Source organism: Aotus nancymaae, unplaced genomic scaffold, assembly GCF_030222135.1.
Source record: "Aotus nancymaae isolate 86718 unplaced genomic scaffold, 86718_ANA_hifiasm-v0.15.2.pri h1tg000067l, whole genome shotgun sequence".
NCBI lineage: Eukaryota > Metazoa > Chordata > Mammalia > Primates > Aotidae > Aotus > Aotus nancymaae.
In genome coordinates, this window is record NW_026988482.1 from 12,003,254 (window position 1) to 12,020,912 (window position 17,659).

A 17,659-nucleotide genomic window follows, 5' to 3' on the forward strand; every position below is an offset into this window, starting at 1 on the left:
TGCTGTCTCTTCTTTCATTGCCCTGCCTTCCAGGTAATGTTGCTGCAGCCAGTGATAGGAGGAGAAAAGATTACATTCCTTTTCTTACAATCATTCCTCATCTTCACATGACTCTCTTGCATACCTTTATTTGCTTGCAAAGGGGAAGTTTCCTGCCTCTCTTCCTCTAATGGGAAAAGGGTTAGGAGGATTAGGATAGGCTCTTTTCTCATTGTATGTTCTGGGAAGATGATGGCCACTACTGTATACTCTCCCTAGTCCTCGTGTTATATGTGCAGTACATTTAAGATCTTTAAAGAAATATTAGAATATCATATTTAAAAATGATCTATAATTTTGAAACAAAAGCTGTTGGATATGCATGAAGAACAGCTGGTAATTTTCACTGCCTACATGCCCATACTTTTGTCTATCAAGGGTATGCCTGCCTCAGTCTTGAAAAATTAAAAACCTTTAAAAAGGAATGGTTACCATACTAATAGCAATGTCAACTGGCATGAAAACTGATGCTTTAAGGTAACAAATAACGCATCTAAGCTATTGTCTTTACTCTTTTAGATTTGGTATAAACTTCCTCCCTTTTATTATTGATAAAACATCCGTAGAAGCTGTGTGTTTCATTGTACAGAAGCTTCTGCTGAATTTCAAGGATATATACACCATTTTATAAAAAACTACCCTGCAGTCAGTTGGAAAAGTTACCATTCCCTACACAGGCCCCACACTTTGCACTGTTGAGCTGTTCGTCCTACCTCAGCCTCTATTTGCTGCAATTCTAACTTTATATCCAATGAATGTTTCTGATATCATGCCTTCGATGAATTATTTCCTAGTTTCCTTCTACTTACCAATGGTAAACTCTTGTAAGACATGAGCTATAGTGCCTAGAAGATAAAATTTCACTTTGAAGATAATAGAAAAACAGTGGGCATTTGTTGAATTGAATCAGTAAAAGTCTCTAACTGATTTAATAGTGTTTCATTTTATGAAATGTGAAGATTTTCACTTGAGAATTAAATTGAAAATGTATTTTTACTGTATGTGAAGGCAAAGATTGAGGATATATGACAGAAATTAACATATACACAGTCCTTAAAAGTTATAAGATTATCTCACAAAACTGGTAAGCATATAGGGCAAACATTATTATCTCCATTTTACAGGTGAATACACTGAGACCGAGAAAACTTAAATTAATTTCCAGGGTTGACAGTTATGAGTGGAGGAACCCACTTTTTTACTGCAGTCTTTGTCCATAATATCACTGCACTGCAGGAAAGGGAAGTGGGAATTTCTATATCTGATCAACTGACAAAAATGAATTCTAATAATTACTATACACATTAAACAGTCTTCTTGAAGCCCATTCCAAGATCATTGAAAGGATATTTCTATTCATCAGGGCTATTCTGGGTCACCAGACAGATTTACTACCATTGTTGGTAACAGGATGGCTCCCAAGAAACCTGATTTTTTCTTTATCATTTCAAAAGGAAGCGGCATATTAATTTACAATTATCGTAGAAATTTGGAGGGAGGACAACAGGTTGGGCTAGGTGTGACTAGTCATGGTTCTGAAAAACAATGGAAGAAAAGGCAAAGGCTCTGGCAATATGGTGCTTTAATTCCTCAAGGAGGCTGAGATTCCTGGGGTGCACACACAGTTCTATTAACGGGTGGGCCCAAGTGGCACTGTGCAGATGCCACTTCCAAGTTCCATCCAAGTCTCCCTGTGGGCCAGGGGTGGAAGAAGAATAACTCTGTGGCTTCTGGAAGATGGAAAATCCTGGGAGAGCAAAATGAAAGGAAGGTGTGTTTTGCCTTTTGCCTGATTATAACAAAGGATTCTGAATTCTCAGTGCACACTCATTACAGAGCTTTTCTTGCTTTCAACTTCACAGTAACTGGAGGCCCCTGAGGGAACATTATCTTTGTAAAGCTCCTGAGATAGTTGGGCCTCATCCCAGAGGGGCTAGTCATTTGGTATTGAGGACTCTCTTGAAATGAGAAATTACCTAGAAACACCCTTTCTATGCCTTATTATTGCAGATTATAAACTTGACATAGACATAAGAAACAACAACAAAAACATCGGTCGTGTTCTAACCCCTGATTTTCAAAGTGTGAGGATAGATTGTCTCCAGTGTGTTAGAATGAGTCAGCTTATAAATATGACTGACTCATTGTCATTTTTAAAAATAAAAAAATTTTCCCTTTGAATTATACCAAAAAGGAGTGAGAACAGAAGGAGTAATGCTAGTACTTGAACAGGAATAAAATTTATTTTCTGTATTAAAAGAGGAAGAGATAGGCTTTCATAAGGATCATGTATACACTGCTACTTTAGGCTTTAATATTAGCAGCAGTAATTGAGAAAGATTTATTTCCCTTTATTTGATTTTTTTTTTTTGTTTAAGAAGAATGTTAATACTTTTGACCATGACAGCCCACCTTTTCCAACCCACTTTCCTCATCCCAAATTTCTGAAATGGTTTTCAATGTATACACTTCTCTCTTTTGAAATGATAGAGGATGAATTAGGTCTCTTGTGAACAAGCTCTGTTAGGAATGATGAGATTCGTGAGCACCAGAATACCCTACTGTAGAAAGTAAGCAAAGGTTTCAGAGTTCTTCCATACTTCACACTTCTATCTCTGAGGTGTGTGATAGTGACTAACAGTCCGTTGACTGTATCAATATTTGGCCAGTGCCAAATATCGCCATTATGTGTGATAGTGGTAGAGACAGGAGTCAGCCACATGTCCCTAGTGAAACCCTGCCTTCAAGCCTAAAACACCCTGAAGGCTGAAAAACCGGGCTTCTGGTTCTAGATGAAGCCTGCCATTTCCCGACTGATTTTCTCTAAATAATGCCCACCCATGTACTGGGAGGATGGGGAAGAGCCGGAAGAAGTTTATGCTGTTTGCAGGAGTGAGGAGCCTGGCTTCTCCGGTTCCCGTGTGGTTACCTGGGATTTCAATATGTAAAGCAGGAAACCTGCCAGCAGAACTCTTTGCTGAAAGTTACTTTTTCTTTTTCCTTTTCGCCTAATAAATTTCGTTCCTCACACTTCTGTGTATCTGCGAGCCTAATCTTTCCTATTCGTGTGACAAAAACTTGGTTTTAGCTGAACAAAGGAGAAAGTTCTACAACAATAGTGGAAAGAGTGTTAGACCTAACGTCAGTACCAGGGTTTATCTTGGGCTTCAACTATTATAATGTGACCATATAACACTTAGAACACTTGTCTCTAAAATAGCAATAAAGACAAGAAACATATTGTGATAATACGTTTAAAATAAACTATATCAATTACATCCCTATTCAAGGATTAAAGTGAGTGAAGTTTATTCATAGTTTTCTCCAAAAACAAACAAACAAAGAAACAAAAATACTGTAAGAAAACTAAATAAAATCCAGGTTATCCATAACTGGTAACAAGGTAGTCTCCATGTAGATATAGGTTACTGCCCTGAGATCCAAGTCGCAAATCATTGTCTCTCGATATTAATCTTTCCCTGAGGAAAATATGGCTATATACCTATAGAGTGTCCTCAAGATAATCCTGCTCACAATTTTCACATGCAGATGCCCTAATCTTTTCATAATTCCTCATGCTATAACTACATTCAATCTGGAACATTTAACTGAGGCTTTATTCACTTGAGGTGGAACGTCACAAAACTAGAGAATATTTTATGTCGATTGCTCTTTAAGTTTACCTTGTCCCATGTTGGTTTCTGTCACGCTTTTGTGTGGTGAGTGTTATCTTAACATCTTTCAATAATCTATTCCTAATCATAGCCTTGCTTGAAATCCCAAACCAGATTGCTGACATTTTATCTAACTATGCTGGAAATATAAACATCGATGATGAAAGCCAACTATACCCTTGCTTTGATTAAGCATGTTTAAATTATGTTCTCTCATTTACAGCCAAGTTAGTTTCTGTGTTTGTTTGAGACAGAGTCTCACTTTATCACCCAGGCTGAAGTACAGTGGCGCTATCTCATTTGACTGCAACCTCTGCCGTCTGGGTTCAAGCGATTCTCCTGCCTCAGCCTCCCGAGTAGCTGGGATTACAGGTGCCTGCCACTGTGCCTGGCTAATTTTTATATTTTTAGTAGAGATGGGGTTTCACCATCTTGGTCAGGCTGATCTTGAACTCCTGACCTCATGATCCTTCTGCCTCGGCCTCTCAAAGTGCTGGATTACAGGCATGAGCCAGTGCAGCCAGCTGCCAAGTTAATTTTTAACACATATTTCATCTTTATATCCTCAGCTGAGCCTGACACAGGCTATATCTGTTGACTAAATACCTCCATTAGTAATCATTCTGCTATTTCATACATTTGAAAATGACATGCTTTTTTTTTTTCTGTGACAAAATTTATAAAAGAAATGGATACAGAAACCTTTTTCTTGCTTCGTTGCTCCATTCTCTAAAAACTGTTTCCAAAATAAGGGCCAAAAGTAGGGTCAAGTAAGTTTTTGTCATTATTTATTAGCTATAAATTCATTACAAAATTAACTCTTACATATATTTAGAAATATTTCAAATCATAAAGAAATCATATTTAAAATATTGTGTGTTAAATTATATTTTACAGTTCCAGAATATTCAATACAAGAATTAAACCCAGATGTCTGGTTATGTTTATATAACAAAAAAATAGATAAAAATATGAAAAATATGTTGAGAAATATACTCACACTACGTATTTATAGCCTGAAAACCAATTCTATTTGGTTTAGTGAAATACAAAGAAAAACATCAGAATTTAATATTATTCTCATGTGAATCTTTTGGTAAAGTGAAACACAGGTATAATTATATACCTGATCTTACAAGCAAGATGGAATATTTATCAAAAATTATCACTAGATATATTAATTCTATACTTTTCTCCACATCTATGCTACAGGTTAGTTGTTAAATCCATTTATCATACTTTCTTTTAAAAATCATTTTATTGAATTAAATAGATAAATTTTTCCATTAATTCATATTGTTCCTTTTCCTCAAATTTTTCAAAATCACAGTTTAGCATCACTGAAATCTTTAATAATCTTACTTACTGAACATCGCCTTCATAGCTGAAGCTTAACGACATCCTTTTTTTCCCAGCTAGTAAAGAGATACAAGTATGATTTATTTTCAGATGATCAGTGGACACTGGTAAATTTAACAAATTTTAAAAATTGATACTGGATTCTAATTTTTATATGTGGCCAGTTAAGACAGTGGTGTACCTAGAAGGCACAGGACCCTAAGTCACTTAACATTTGAAAACCTCATTAATGTACCCTAGAGAAAGGAAAGAACCATTAAGCCCTAAATGCTGAAGACATTAGTCTGACCATACACATCATACAAAAGAAGTGCAAATACACACGATTAAGGCTACAAACTAGGAGAAGAAAATCTACTATTAGGGAATGTTAAGCATAATATAAAAATAGTTATCACAATCACAAAATACTTAGTTTTTATTTCCCACTATAGCTTAAAATATTAACTGTGGTTTACTAGAGAGACGTGGTAAAACCACACAAGTAAAACATATACTCAGGTGAAAGGAATTTTTAGTTTCTCAAACATAAAATAATTATCTATACATAATTTAAATGGATATTAAATATTTATAGACATGATTTCAAGAACATGTGGTAATTGTCTTCCATAATACCATTTATAATATAAGCCAGGAAATCTTATCCCATTTTATCCCTAATGTTCTGTAATATCTTTAAACTGGGCTGAAACTAAGTTTCATTTAAAAGCTATCAAAAGCTACGACATTTTATGTGGTTTTGTTTTGTACCCCAAATGCATTGTGCTAAGTTTGGGTGAATCCTCATGGTACTTGACACATGATACGGCACACAAAGATCAAAAAATAAGTGTTTGTTAACAGATACATTTTCTCTTGCAGCTTGATTATTAGACTTTCAAAATTAGTTATACTGCTTTCTCAACTCCTAGCGTAGTAAAGTACAATAACTCTAATTTTTAAATCTCTTATTCTAAAAAGAGACAAATTTCACCAACCAGGGGCACAGACACTAGAATGTAAAAGGCACATTTATTTATTTATTTTACTTTTTAGAAAATGGATTGTGTTCCACTTATTAAAGTACTCCAGATAATGATATTAATTGCTATATTGGATTCTTCTTCATAAATTATTTTAAAAAGTGGGTGGTAACAAAACTTTATAAAACAGACCTTTTGTTCACATCACCAAAATAAAGCAACAACCAAACAGCAACAACAATGAAAGGCATATCTTTGTTACAAAGAATCCTAAGCAATACACTTGACCTATGAGATACTGCTTGTGCAGGGTTACTTACTGAGATGTGGAAAAGAGAAAAATGAGAACAGGTTTCAACATGGAGGATTTCATCATTAATTGAAGTTTGTCCAAAAAACATAGGTGTACATGCAGGACGTGTAAATTACTCTAGGAATGACAGGGATATTGGGAGATGGGAAAGAGAAAAACTAGCATAAGCACTAAAAATATATTGTTTCAAATTTAGAAATAGGAAGTCCTTGATGCCAATATTTACATTCAATCTATCCACACTTATTTAAAAAATTAATATGTATCTATTTTTAGATGCAAATTATTTTCACGTTGTTAGACTGAGTTAACTGCAAAATGGGCTCTTACTAGATGTGATCAAGAGCAATGATTTCTAATGTTAACTTCAAATGGCTTATATTTTTCATTGTTATTAATTGTACGTAAGTTCACCTTACATGATATTTACAGTGCCTATCTAAAGACTTCTCTTTAGTTTCTTCAATGACCTGAAATTGCCATGTTGGAGTAAAGCTGATAGGACCCAGCCTCAATTCTTAGAATATTAGTTATTATCTAGTCCAACTTCTGCATTCTACAGCTAGGAAACTAAACCTTCACAAAAGGGAAATCATTTTCTCAAAGTCATAGCAGATGAGTCGGTCTAAGTCTCATGATGGTGGCCACAGTGTCTAAATCACTTGCATTTTGTCATCATCACATAGCATTGTGCTTGGTACAAAGTAGGCATTAGGTATTCTAGATATCCTGGTGGAGTGATCAATAAAAAAATGAATATGTGAATGAATGAATGAATGAATGAATGAGATAATGGCTGAACTAGGTTAGTCTGTTTTCAGCAATAAGAGTTTATCAGCATCTGGGTAGTTTCAGATGGTGACTAGTTTTTTTAACACAGTCCCTCAAAATGTTCTTCTTGGAGCCACATTGGTTAAAGAAACAATGCCGGGTATGTATAGAAGCTGATACATCATGAGGCATTTAAAAATAATTTAAGTTCTTTGTAATTTTAAAGTATATCTGTGATATTGCTTGTTAATGGAGTTACAGATGTTTTAAGAGACTGTCAATGCCACCATGGGGCGCTGAACTTTTTGAACTGCCATGAACATAACATTATACACATCCATATTATGTCTTCAGTAGTAGCGGTGACGGGCAAAGACCCTGGTTTCTACCCCACCCTAAGCTATTTGAACATGCAGTGGCAAGTAACTGAAGCAAAAATAAGGCTCATTCTACAGGCAGTTTTCAGAAATGACAAAGAGGCAGAAAAGTAAAAGGGCTATGATATTTCAACTACTTAAAAGACGAAAATAGGTTAAACTGGCTATAATTGGAAAAATGTATCTAGGTCTTAAAAAATATAGAAGTAAATGGAAAATACCTTTTCAAGTATAGGGCAAAGAGAGAACGTCGATAGCAGGTATTTGTGTGTAAACAAGTCAAATTTAGGTGAAAGAAGCGAGGATATGTTTCATTATGGATTTGTGGAAGCCATTCCCTGCAGATTTAAGTGGGTAATTGAGAGTGACATTTAAAGTGGCAGGAGACAGTCTAAGCAATAGCTTCTCTGTTCCACATAGTCAAATTCAAGTGCAAGAGAGGTCTTTGTAAACAGAGTTCATGGCAGTGCATTGTGATAAAAGAGGGGTCACTAAGACTGCTTAGGGACCCAGGTAAACTTCCAGCCTCCCTCCTCATCTCGACGCACAAAGGCTTGTCCCTGGTGGAAGGAATGAGTTTTCACATTACAATGAGGGCTCAGGGATGTGGAAAATGCCATCTCTGTCTTGTTGGGTGACACATTAGCAGTATAGTAAGGAAGAGTTTTCAGCCCCGCTGGGGAATTTGAAAGTTGAGAAAAGACGTGGAAATCTTCTCCATGAGTAGCAGTGCTGTGCAAAGGGGTTGTTCTGTCACCTCTATAGTCAATTGACATATCCTCTCTGGGGACATTTTTATAATCAACTGCATCATCCGGAAACTGGGAAAATGTGCTGGCAAATCTTCTGGGACGAGATGAGAGGGCACTGTAGTTAGCTGATAAGGTGTCATCAATGGTATCAAGGTCTTTTAACCCAAGTGTTTGGAGGACCCAGGGATCCACAGGGGGCCCAGGTTGTTCTTCACAGTTAGCAAATTCACCAGAGAAGTTTCTTTTGGCATTTTTGGGATGAGGAATCTCAGCAGGAGAGTATCTTTGCTCTTTGGATTTTCTCTTTCCCTTTCTGAATTTTCCACATGCTTTGGAGAACTCATCAGATGACAGCAATTTCTAAGGAAGTGATATTTGAAAGTTATACCTCTTTCATATATTTACTACTTACCTAAATTATTTAGAAAAAATGATTAAGTTTCTCTTCACACGCAAGTAAGACTGATTGGATTAGCTTGTTTGTAAAGTAAAATCTATGATGACAATTTACTGCCTAAAAACTCTAAATCATATTTTTTTACTCAATTTTTTTAAATGTTGAGAGGACCAGATGATATTTTTAAGATTTCAGTACAGGCAAGTTACTATTATTATGACCATAATAGCAATTATCATTTATTATCATTTATAAATAAACTATCATTTACTATAATTTATAAATCGTTGATTAGATGTATTATCTCATTGGATATAGATGTTACTAAAATCTTCATTAGTGAGGAAACTAAGGCACAGACATATTAATAACTTGCTGAGAATGATTGAGCTTAGACATAAACCTAAGCCATCTGAATCTAGAGAGATTCTCTGATTAAACACTACACAACACTGCTGCTTCTTATTTCATTAACTTTCAAAGCACTTCTGAGATATATTATTATGTTATTCTAAATCCTGGAAACTTGAAACAAAAAGATAAAACTGCCTAGTTAATATCAGTTAATAATTTTAATAAGTGTCCTTTTATGGAATGGTGGATGGAGTTAGGAGCCCAGGCTAATAACTATGATGTATTCTCTTTTTAACAAAAGCAAATGAATTGTAAAGCCATCAAATCTAGTGTCTTTTATTCTCTGAACTGCTGTATTTAGTAAAAGTAGCAAGAAGCATAATCAATTTAGATCAAATAATATCAGATAATGTAGCTAGTCTAGAAGTAAGGAAAAGATTGATGATTAAAGCATTAGTGATAACATAATGTCAAATAGATAAAAAAAATTGCAAAGCCAAAGAACTGAAGATGAACATGAACAAAAAAGGACTATAGGCAAGTTATTTAACCTTGAGTTAGAAATAGCTCATTTAAAAGTGTAGAAAAAATGTGAATTAAACGATAATATAATTGTATATGCCTAATTGCCTGATGTAATTTATAAATGCCAAATCAAGAGATTTGGGCTCCAGAAATATTCACGACATTTTAGGTCTAGCAAAATTCTTAAAAGATATTTTAGCCCATCCATTACAGGTGAGGTTGAGTGAGGATCTAAGTAAGAGTGATTTGTCTAAAGTCAAACAGATAATTAAAAGAACTGAGTGTCTTTCTGATCTGCTTCCCATACCAGTATTCCATCCATCTAATTCTGCCTTTTGATTAACCCTGATTGTCTCAGCAACCCTCACCCTGACTACCTTTTGCTTTTTAAGAAACTTGTTTTATGATATATGACTGACATCTACAATCTAGGTACGTTAGAGAAAACATACACAAAAATTCTTGTGAAAGAGCCATATTTCCTCAAGAAACACCATCCATCCTATAAATGCATATCAAGATACACTGTTTAATCAAGGAGTTTTACAGAAATCATTTCCTTTTTCAAATCACTGCTTTGTTCTTATAAACTAGATACATACATACCTTGGCCTTTTCTTCAAGACATTTAACCAAAGCAGAATTCAGGTATTGTCTGAGGTGATTATTCTCTTCGTGTAATCTAGCAAGTTCTTCTTCCTTTTGCACCAGAGTATCTTGCAGCTGCAAAAAGCAGGCAATGGTGAAGGCTGCTCCCCTATATTGACTGTGTAACTTTATAATAATGCCACTGATGCTTAACTGCCTTAAACTTGATTATTGTTTGTTGTATGAGCACAATCTCAGCGACCCCTCATCTGAGCGGTCTGAATTAAATTTACATCCCCCTAACACCTAATTCTTCAGCTTTGTGCTCTGAATTTTCATTCATTGCGAAGCATGTGGAGAGATCGTAATAGACTTTTAAAATTGGAAGCACAAGGGAATCAGGTAGATATGAAGAAAAATGAGCTTCATGCAACTGTTTAAATATAGAAAATGATGTTTAGGAAGAGTTTGCTGGACTCCTTCCTTGCATTTTTAAATAAATAAATAAAAATAGAGATGGGTTGGCTTCTTTCAGCCTCAGATTGATCTGTCTGTATGTCCACTAAATTAAATTACACTTCAGGGCAAAACTAACACAATATAAAAAAAAAATCGTTGGAAAATATTTTGTAATCACTATCGCTTCTCCAAGAATTAGCTATGTTTATTGTTTAAAAATACTGTCACACTCATTATATCATTTGATCTTTTCAAATGCCCTCTGAAATAAGCAGCACAAAGATTACAGTTCCAGGATTATAAATCGTTCTATTATAAAGACACACGCACACCTATGTTCACTGCGGCACTGTTTACAATAGCAAAGACCTGGAACCAACCCAAATGACCATCAATGATTGACTGGACAGGGAAAATGTGGCACATATACATCATGGAATACTATGCAGCTATGAAAAACGGTGAGTTTGCGTCTTTTGTAGGGACATGGATGAATCTGGAAACCATCATTCTCAGCAAACTGACATAAGAACAGAAAATCAAACACCACATGTTCTCACTAATAGGTGGGTGTTCAATAATGAGAACACATGGACACAGGGAGGAGAGCATCATACACTGGGGTCTGTTGTGGGGGTCTAGGGGAGGGTCAGTGGGGGGTGGGGAGATTGGGGAGGGATAACATGGGAAGAAATGCCAGATTTAGGTGACGGGGGGAATGGAGGTAGCAAACCACCTTGCCATGTAAGTACCTATGCAACAACCCTGCATGATCTGCCCATGTACCCCAGAACCTAAAGTGCAATTTAAAAAAAAAAAAAGGAAAACAAAGATCACATTCCACAAATGAGGAAAAAGAAAAGGATTCGAGGTCATATGGCTAAAATGTGTAAAGTGAGAGCTTGACTGCATGCCCTTCTAGAAGTCTTGTTTTTTTTTCTTTTCTGTGACATTGATCATATAACTTTGATCTCTCTGTGGACACACACTCACTTTGGTTCTTAACTAAGTCAGCATGAATTTCCAGAAAGAAAAAAAGCAAGGCATTAACGGTAGAGAATAGATCACACAGAACATGACCAGTCTCAATGTTCTGACTTACACATACCTGCTTATTTCTGTAGAGCTGAGAGGAGAGCTGAGCCTCTTCCCATGAGCACAAGTCCGGAAGAGGAAAATTTGAGTCACTGAATGATTCTGTGAAAATACAAGTAGACAACTGACAAAATAATCTTGTAGTTTCTGTGCAATAAAGAAACTCATCAAATTGAATCAGAAAGTTTAATAGGTTCAATTATTTTTCTTAAACAGCTACTGCTGCCACATAGGAAGACAAAACATTTAAAGTTTTTAGAAAAGGCAAGCAAGCTGTGAGAGACAAATATTTATACACTATATGCCAAAAGTGTTAAAGAAGTAAATTTTTTAAGTGGTAAGGGGTCACATTCTTGCCTAATATATGTATTTCTGCTGGAAAAATTAATAAAGACCGTCCAGTCTTTGTCACTAATTTGTTCAAATACTTATTGATCTCCCCCCAACACTGGGCATAACATTGCAACTGCATTCTATTTTTCTAGTTTTTATCTTATTTTCTAAGCTTTAGCACTTGATAATATACTGTTTGGCTCTACAATTAAATCCTGGTCTGTGATGCTACCAGTTTCTCTGCCTGTCAGCCTGCCTGTTTCAAATCTAATGGACTGTATTTATTCAGAATTGCACGTGGTAGCACTTCCTACTTTAAAACAATTTGGACATTGCTTCTCTGAAGACCTTAATGAAAATCTCAAAACTCTACTCAAGCCTTATCTGTTTCAACTGTTCTAATCTGTATATTTTAAAATGTTTTTTTCAAAGTGCTTTTCCCCCCATATTTGACAGTTAGCTCTATCTATCAATAAAAAACTATGGTTGGTCACACTACCCTGGTTTATTTTTACTTTCTTTTCTTCATCTAGGTTAGTTTTGACTCTTGCCCTTCTCTAGTTATACTGTTGATACTCAGATTACAGGCATGAGCCACAGCATCTAGCCCAACATTCTTTATTATATATAATGCAACAATAGACACACTATATATAATGTGGGAACCTCTTGTGGCTACATGCTTTCCCTGCTTATTTTCTGAAACTGTAGCTGTTTTGTAAAAAGTATTTATGCTTTTTGTGTTTTTTTTTTTTTATTAAAGTGAAATGATGAGTAAGGAGACAGGAATAAAATGGCAAAAGCAGTTTGAGTTCACATTTTTGGACATTTTGTTTCTGCTGTTGCTTGTAGTGGAAAGCTAATACCCAACAACTTCCTCCCTGACATTTAAATATGCTTTTAATATTTTGTTTTCCTTTGTTTGTGTCTTTTTAAAAAATAAAATAAAACGAATCATGCAGCAGAACCAACAGTATGAGTATTTAATTCTGGAGTGTCTGAGAGTTCTTCAAGAAACTTGAGTGTTTAACACAGATATTTCTTTCATACATAATATTGCTAGTAAGCCACAGATCAAAATTATATGTGATTTTACATCAATGCTATACTTCTCTCCAAAGTTGAAGCCTTTTTTGTGTATAAAAGGGAATCCTTTTTTCCACTTCTAAGACAATGTCCATGGAACTTCCTCTATGAAATAAAAGACTAAGTTAGTATTTCTTGCTCTTCTCTCAAACTCAGGGAAACCTTCCTGAATTCCAAAGGAAATGTTCCAACTGGTATCCTCATTCCAAAAACAGTCTGCTAGTGTGTTGTTTATAAAACTCTGATCCAGACCCAGTCTCCCTTATTGAGATGGGACTCTCCAAAAAACTGTAAAGTGTAGGGAGAAATACATGCTATCCAGTGGGAAGGTAAAGAATCCCATTTTCATTATTTGGCATGTACAAAATAGCAGGCTTTATGGCTGCAAAAATCAGGAGTCTTTGGGTTTACTTAAATTTTCCATACTGTCCCTTGTTCTAGAGTCCTAGCCCAGGATGCTCTGCAGGCACGAGTATGGAAAAGGGCTCCAGATCTATCAGGGAAGCAGAAGAGCAGAACTTACCCTGTGCCTGTGGTGCTTGTTGGAGCTCTCTGTTGTCCAGGAGACCAGCAGCCCAGAAAGAGACCCAAGTCTCCGTGGAAACGTCAACACTAGATTCTGACGTTGTAGTGGAATACGGGCAATTATAGCTCTGGCCTCCTACAAAGTACTGGTCTTGGCAAGGCAGAATGGTGTTCTGTGAAATTCAGTATGGGGGGAGTGAGGGGTCCCAGGAGATAGGGTGATGGAGATTTAGAAGGGAAAAAGGGTGGGAGAAATACTGAAATTACATGCAGTGAATTATAAAGAAAAAAATATCAGTAAAGGTATTTAAATATAGATCCATATTAATTTTGGGATGGCCAAATTATAATTACTAAAAGAGAATGTGTTTCTTGGTTTACCCAGAATTTCCCTCTGCGCAAAGAACAGACTAGTATTGAATGGGTGAAATTTGTACATATCTGGGTAGTATTCTCTGTTGCAATGCCTAGCTCAGCTAATAGGCTACTCAAGATCTAAGTAAAGAGAATTCTACTTAATGATTCAAAAACATAAGAATTATTTCGTTCTCTCTAGCAAATACCTTAATTATATTTCTAAAACTCCTGAAGGACAAAGAGCACAGAATGCTAAAGCTGAAATGGATATGACATAATATAGACTAACCTCTTCATTTTAGTTTCTGAACCATACTTGTCTCGCTCTTCCCTTTCTCCTCCCTCTGACATGCTGCTGGCTTATAGTCTATCATAATTTATAGATAATTTAAAAATTTTGCTCCCAACCCTAAGCATGGGAGCATAAAGTCACTCCAAGTAAATGTATAATCAAAGCTGAAAGCAGTTCATCAGCAAAGACAGCAAGCTGTAGTTCTGTCCACTACTAGGAATCAATGCCCCACCAGAGTTATCTTGCCACTAACTGGCGTGTATTCTCCACTGTTTCTCATCCAGCGAACACCCCTCCACTTCTCAAACCTCAAACACACATTCTTTCCAAATGTCCGAGCAGGGGCAGGTATGCAGCCTTCCTGGGTTAATTTGTACGACACCAATTTTAAATTACTTGTCAATGTTTAATCAGGTAAAAGCCATTCATTTTAGCAAGGTGCAGCTTTGGGAAAACTCTTTTTGAATACTACAGTCTTTTGTTGATTTGAAGGCCTCTTTGGGCATTAACATAAACAGAGAGAAAACAAATAAGAAGAAGAAAAAGAAAAAAAAGTTAAGTCAATTCAATCACACTTTGTTAATGTTCTCAGTAAATTAAGTTTTGAAAAATTCCAGTTCTGAAGCAAGTCTAGCTTGGGCAGTGCAGACCAAAGAAATTCGGCCAAAAGTTTATCAAGCGCAATTTTCTTTTATTTTAAAAGCATGTTTGCAGACTCCTTCCCTGAGGTTCTTATTGGAATCAGAACTAAGCTATTATGCAATTGATACCTGAGAAGAAAACAAACCCCAAATACTCCTAGACAAGTTCATGTCCAAGTGTTTCCAAATATATACATAATCTAGAGGAAGAGGTAGAATGAACAGTGAGTGCAGGTGGAGGGAGAAACTGGGGAGAAAGTAAGAAAAGTAGAAATAACAGAGGGAGAGAGAGAGAAGGAGAGAGAGAGAAAGCAGAGAGAGAGCAGACAGCGAGAGAGAGAGAGGAGAGAGGGAGGGAAGGAGGTGGGGGAGAGAAAGAGAGAGAGAGAAAGCAGAAAGAGAGAGAGCAGATAGAGAAAGCAGATAGAGAATGCAGACAGAGAAAGCAGATAAAGGATAGAGGATTCTAAAAGAGAGACAGGGCAACAGAGAGGATCTGTTTAATTGGCAGGTAGCAGAAAAATCTTGCTCCCAAGGTGTAATACATTCCAAATGCAAAGCTTACTAACTTTCAGAGACCCAAGTTTTGCCAGCGGACTGGCTAACGCCAGTTCCTCACTTACCATCTTGCAGTGGAAGAAAGCGCTGCAGAAACTGAGCCCACTCAATTTTTCAGTAAAACTAGTGGGAGCTTTAAATGAGACTGAGGGGAGGAGCTAGGAGAGGCGAGTTCTAATCTGCCGGAGCCCCGGTGACGCCCAGCGTTCCCGGGAGCGCCGCTCTCTGATTGGGTGAGAGGCTGTCAAACTGGTGACGTGCGCCAGGCCTCACCCAGCAGAAGACAAAGTCACCCGCGCTCCGGGCGAGCGCCGCGCCGGGACCAGGGACCTGCCGATCGGGCCGCCGGCCGCGGAGCAAAGGCAGGACCTCCAGGCCTCCGCCTCCCGGAGCGCGGCGCTGCTTCGAATCCCGCCCCACCGCCCAGTGCGGCCTCGCGGCGGGCGGGGAGACGCGCGGCCGAGGCTGGCGGCGACCCCGCAGCCGGGACCCACGCGAGGGCCGGGCTCCCTCCCGCTCCACGCGCAGCGCCGGGCAGGGCCGGGCAGGGCGGGGCGTTGATCCTGGTGCCTGGACGCAGGGTAAGAAGAGCCCAAACCTGCATCGCAGGGATCAGGGCAGCCTTTAGGGAAGCACTTCTGACTGGCCGCAACGTTAGTATGAGTCCTGTGTACTTTTTTTTCTGGCTACTCAATAGCAAATTAATATTAACTTGCTGTATGACGCTGTCAGTTGACTTTTTTTATAAAGTTTCTGTTGGGTGTGTCTTATTTTCTCCAATTTCTGAAGCGTCACATGTGGAGGTGATATATATCCATTCTGGAATGTAAGCTTCACTAGAACAGCAATTCCTATTTGGTTCCCTGCTGTCTCCAAAATACCAGGAACGCTTTCTGACAAGCTATAAGTGCTCAACAAAGATTTGTAAAAATTATTAATTAAGCTACAAATTTAGGAATCCAAGTGTCTTTCTGTATGGTACCTATCTTCACATTATAATAAATGATTATCATTAAGAAAACTTGGTGTATGTTAATATCTTTCAATTAAAGAATTTGATTTCTCTCACCTTTTATTCTGACAGTTCCTATTATGTTATATCTAGAGGAGAAAGAGGAGTAGCACCATCTTTAAAAGCACTGAGCCACCACTAACAGCCAACTTTTATTTCAACTTACTAACATAAGAGATACAAAGCAATTTACGTTAACCCCAGGAGGTAGGTACTCTTATTGTCTGGTTTAACAGGTTGACCAATGAAGCACTAACATTAAGAAATTTCACCAATGATTATACAATTAAGAAGTAGCAGACTTGGGATTTGAACCCAAGCTGGCTGAAGCATTCATGCTCCTAACTCCATGCATGTGGTATCTGATTCACCTTGGCTTATTTCCACTGCACATTAAAGACATTTATGTAATGGTTATTGTTATGGGTGGGTTGTGTTTCCCAAAATTCGTATGTTGAACCCCTAACCCCAAAGTTACTGTATTTGGAAATAAGGCATTTAAAGAGGTAATTAAGTTCTATAGGGAGTCAGAAGGGTGAGACCCTAATCCAATTAGGCTGGCCCCCTTATCAGGGACAGTAGGGGTGGCACACACAAAGTAAAGGCCATATGGGGGCACAGTAAGAAGGCACCTGTCTGGTCTCCAAGCCAAAAGGAGAAGCTTCAGGAGAAACCAACAATCCTGCCAACACCATGATCCTAAAATTTCAGCCTCAAGATATTTTTTGGGAAAAAAAAATAATTCTGTTGTTTAAGCCATTTTGTTATGGTAACCCTAGCAAACTAACACCAGGCAGGGGGTAGGAATTAAGAAAACTTCTGATTGTGTCCTGCACAGCTCTATCTCTAAAATAGTTTTGACTGTTATTTATTCTTCTTTGTACTGTACTCATGACCCACAGCACTTAGCAAGTTGACTAGCATACAGCAGATGTTTATTAAGTGGTCTGTGTCCAAGTTTAAGAAAAGAACAGACAAGGAAGGCGAACAAGGTGCCAGACTTGTTGGGACCTTTTCCTCCTGTTCCAATACCATTTATTTGCAAGCATTTTTAAGTGAACAGTACCAGGTTTGGGTGTCAGTGCCTGGAAGATAGGTGAACTGACTTATTCTACCTAGACTCATTTCAGAGAGTGACATGAAAGAGTGGTCCCCTCTCTGCCCTCACTGCACACTGGGCAAGGATG

The 17,659-nt window shown here is 37.3% G+C and overlaps 1 protein-coding gene across 1 annotated transcript; it reads right to left on the reverse strand.

Moving 5' to 3' along the window:
• Positions 1–4,493: 4,493 nt before the first annotated feature.
• Positions 4,494–15,607, reverse strand: GMNC (geminin coiled-coil domain containing). The gene is made up of 5 exons (XM_021671362.2): positions 15,526–15,607; positions 13,611–13,785; positions 11,682–11,770; positions 10,133–10,249; positions 4,494–8,610 (listed from the first exon to the last, which is right to left on the reverse strand). Exons 1-5 carry the CDS (start codon positions 15,526–15,528, stop codon positions 7,990–7,992), a joined length of 1,005 nt encoding a protein of 334 aa, XP_021527037.1. The 5' UTR covers positions 15,529–15,607; the 3' UTR covers positions 4,494–7,989.
• Positions 15,608–17,659: the final 2,052 nt, after the last annotated feature.

Bases quoted from the DNA above. Each gene is read 5' to 3' on its own strand.
- GMNC (XM_021671362.2), bottom strand. The intron at 11,771-13,610 runs GTAAGTTCTGCT...GTATTTTCACAG, and splicing joins ACAAGCACCACAGGCACAGG to AATCATTCAGTGACTCAAAT. The intron at 10,250-11,681 runs GTATGTGTAAGT...TGCTTTTTGCAG, and splicing joins AGCTCTACAGAAATAAGCAG to CTGCAAGATACTCTGGTGCA.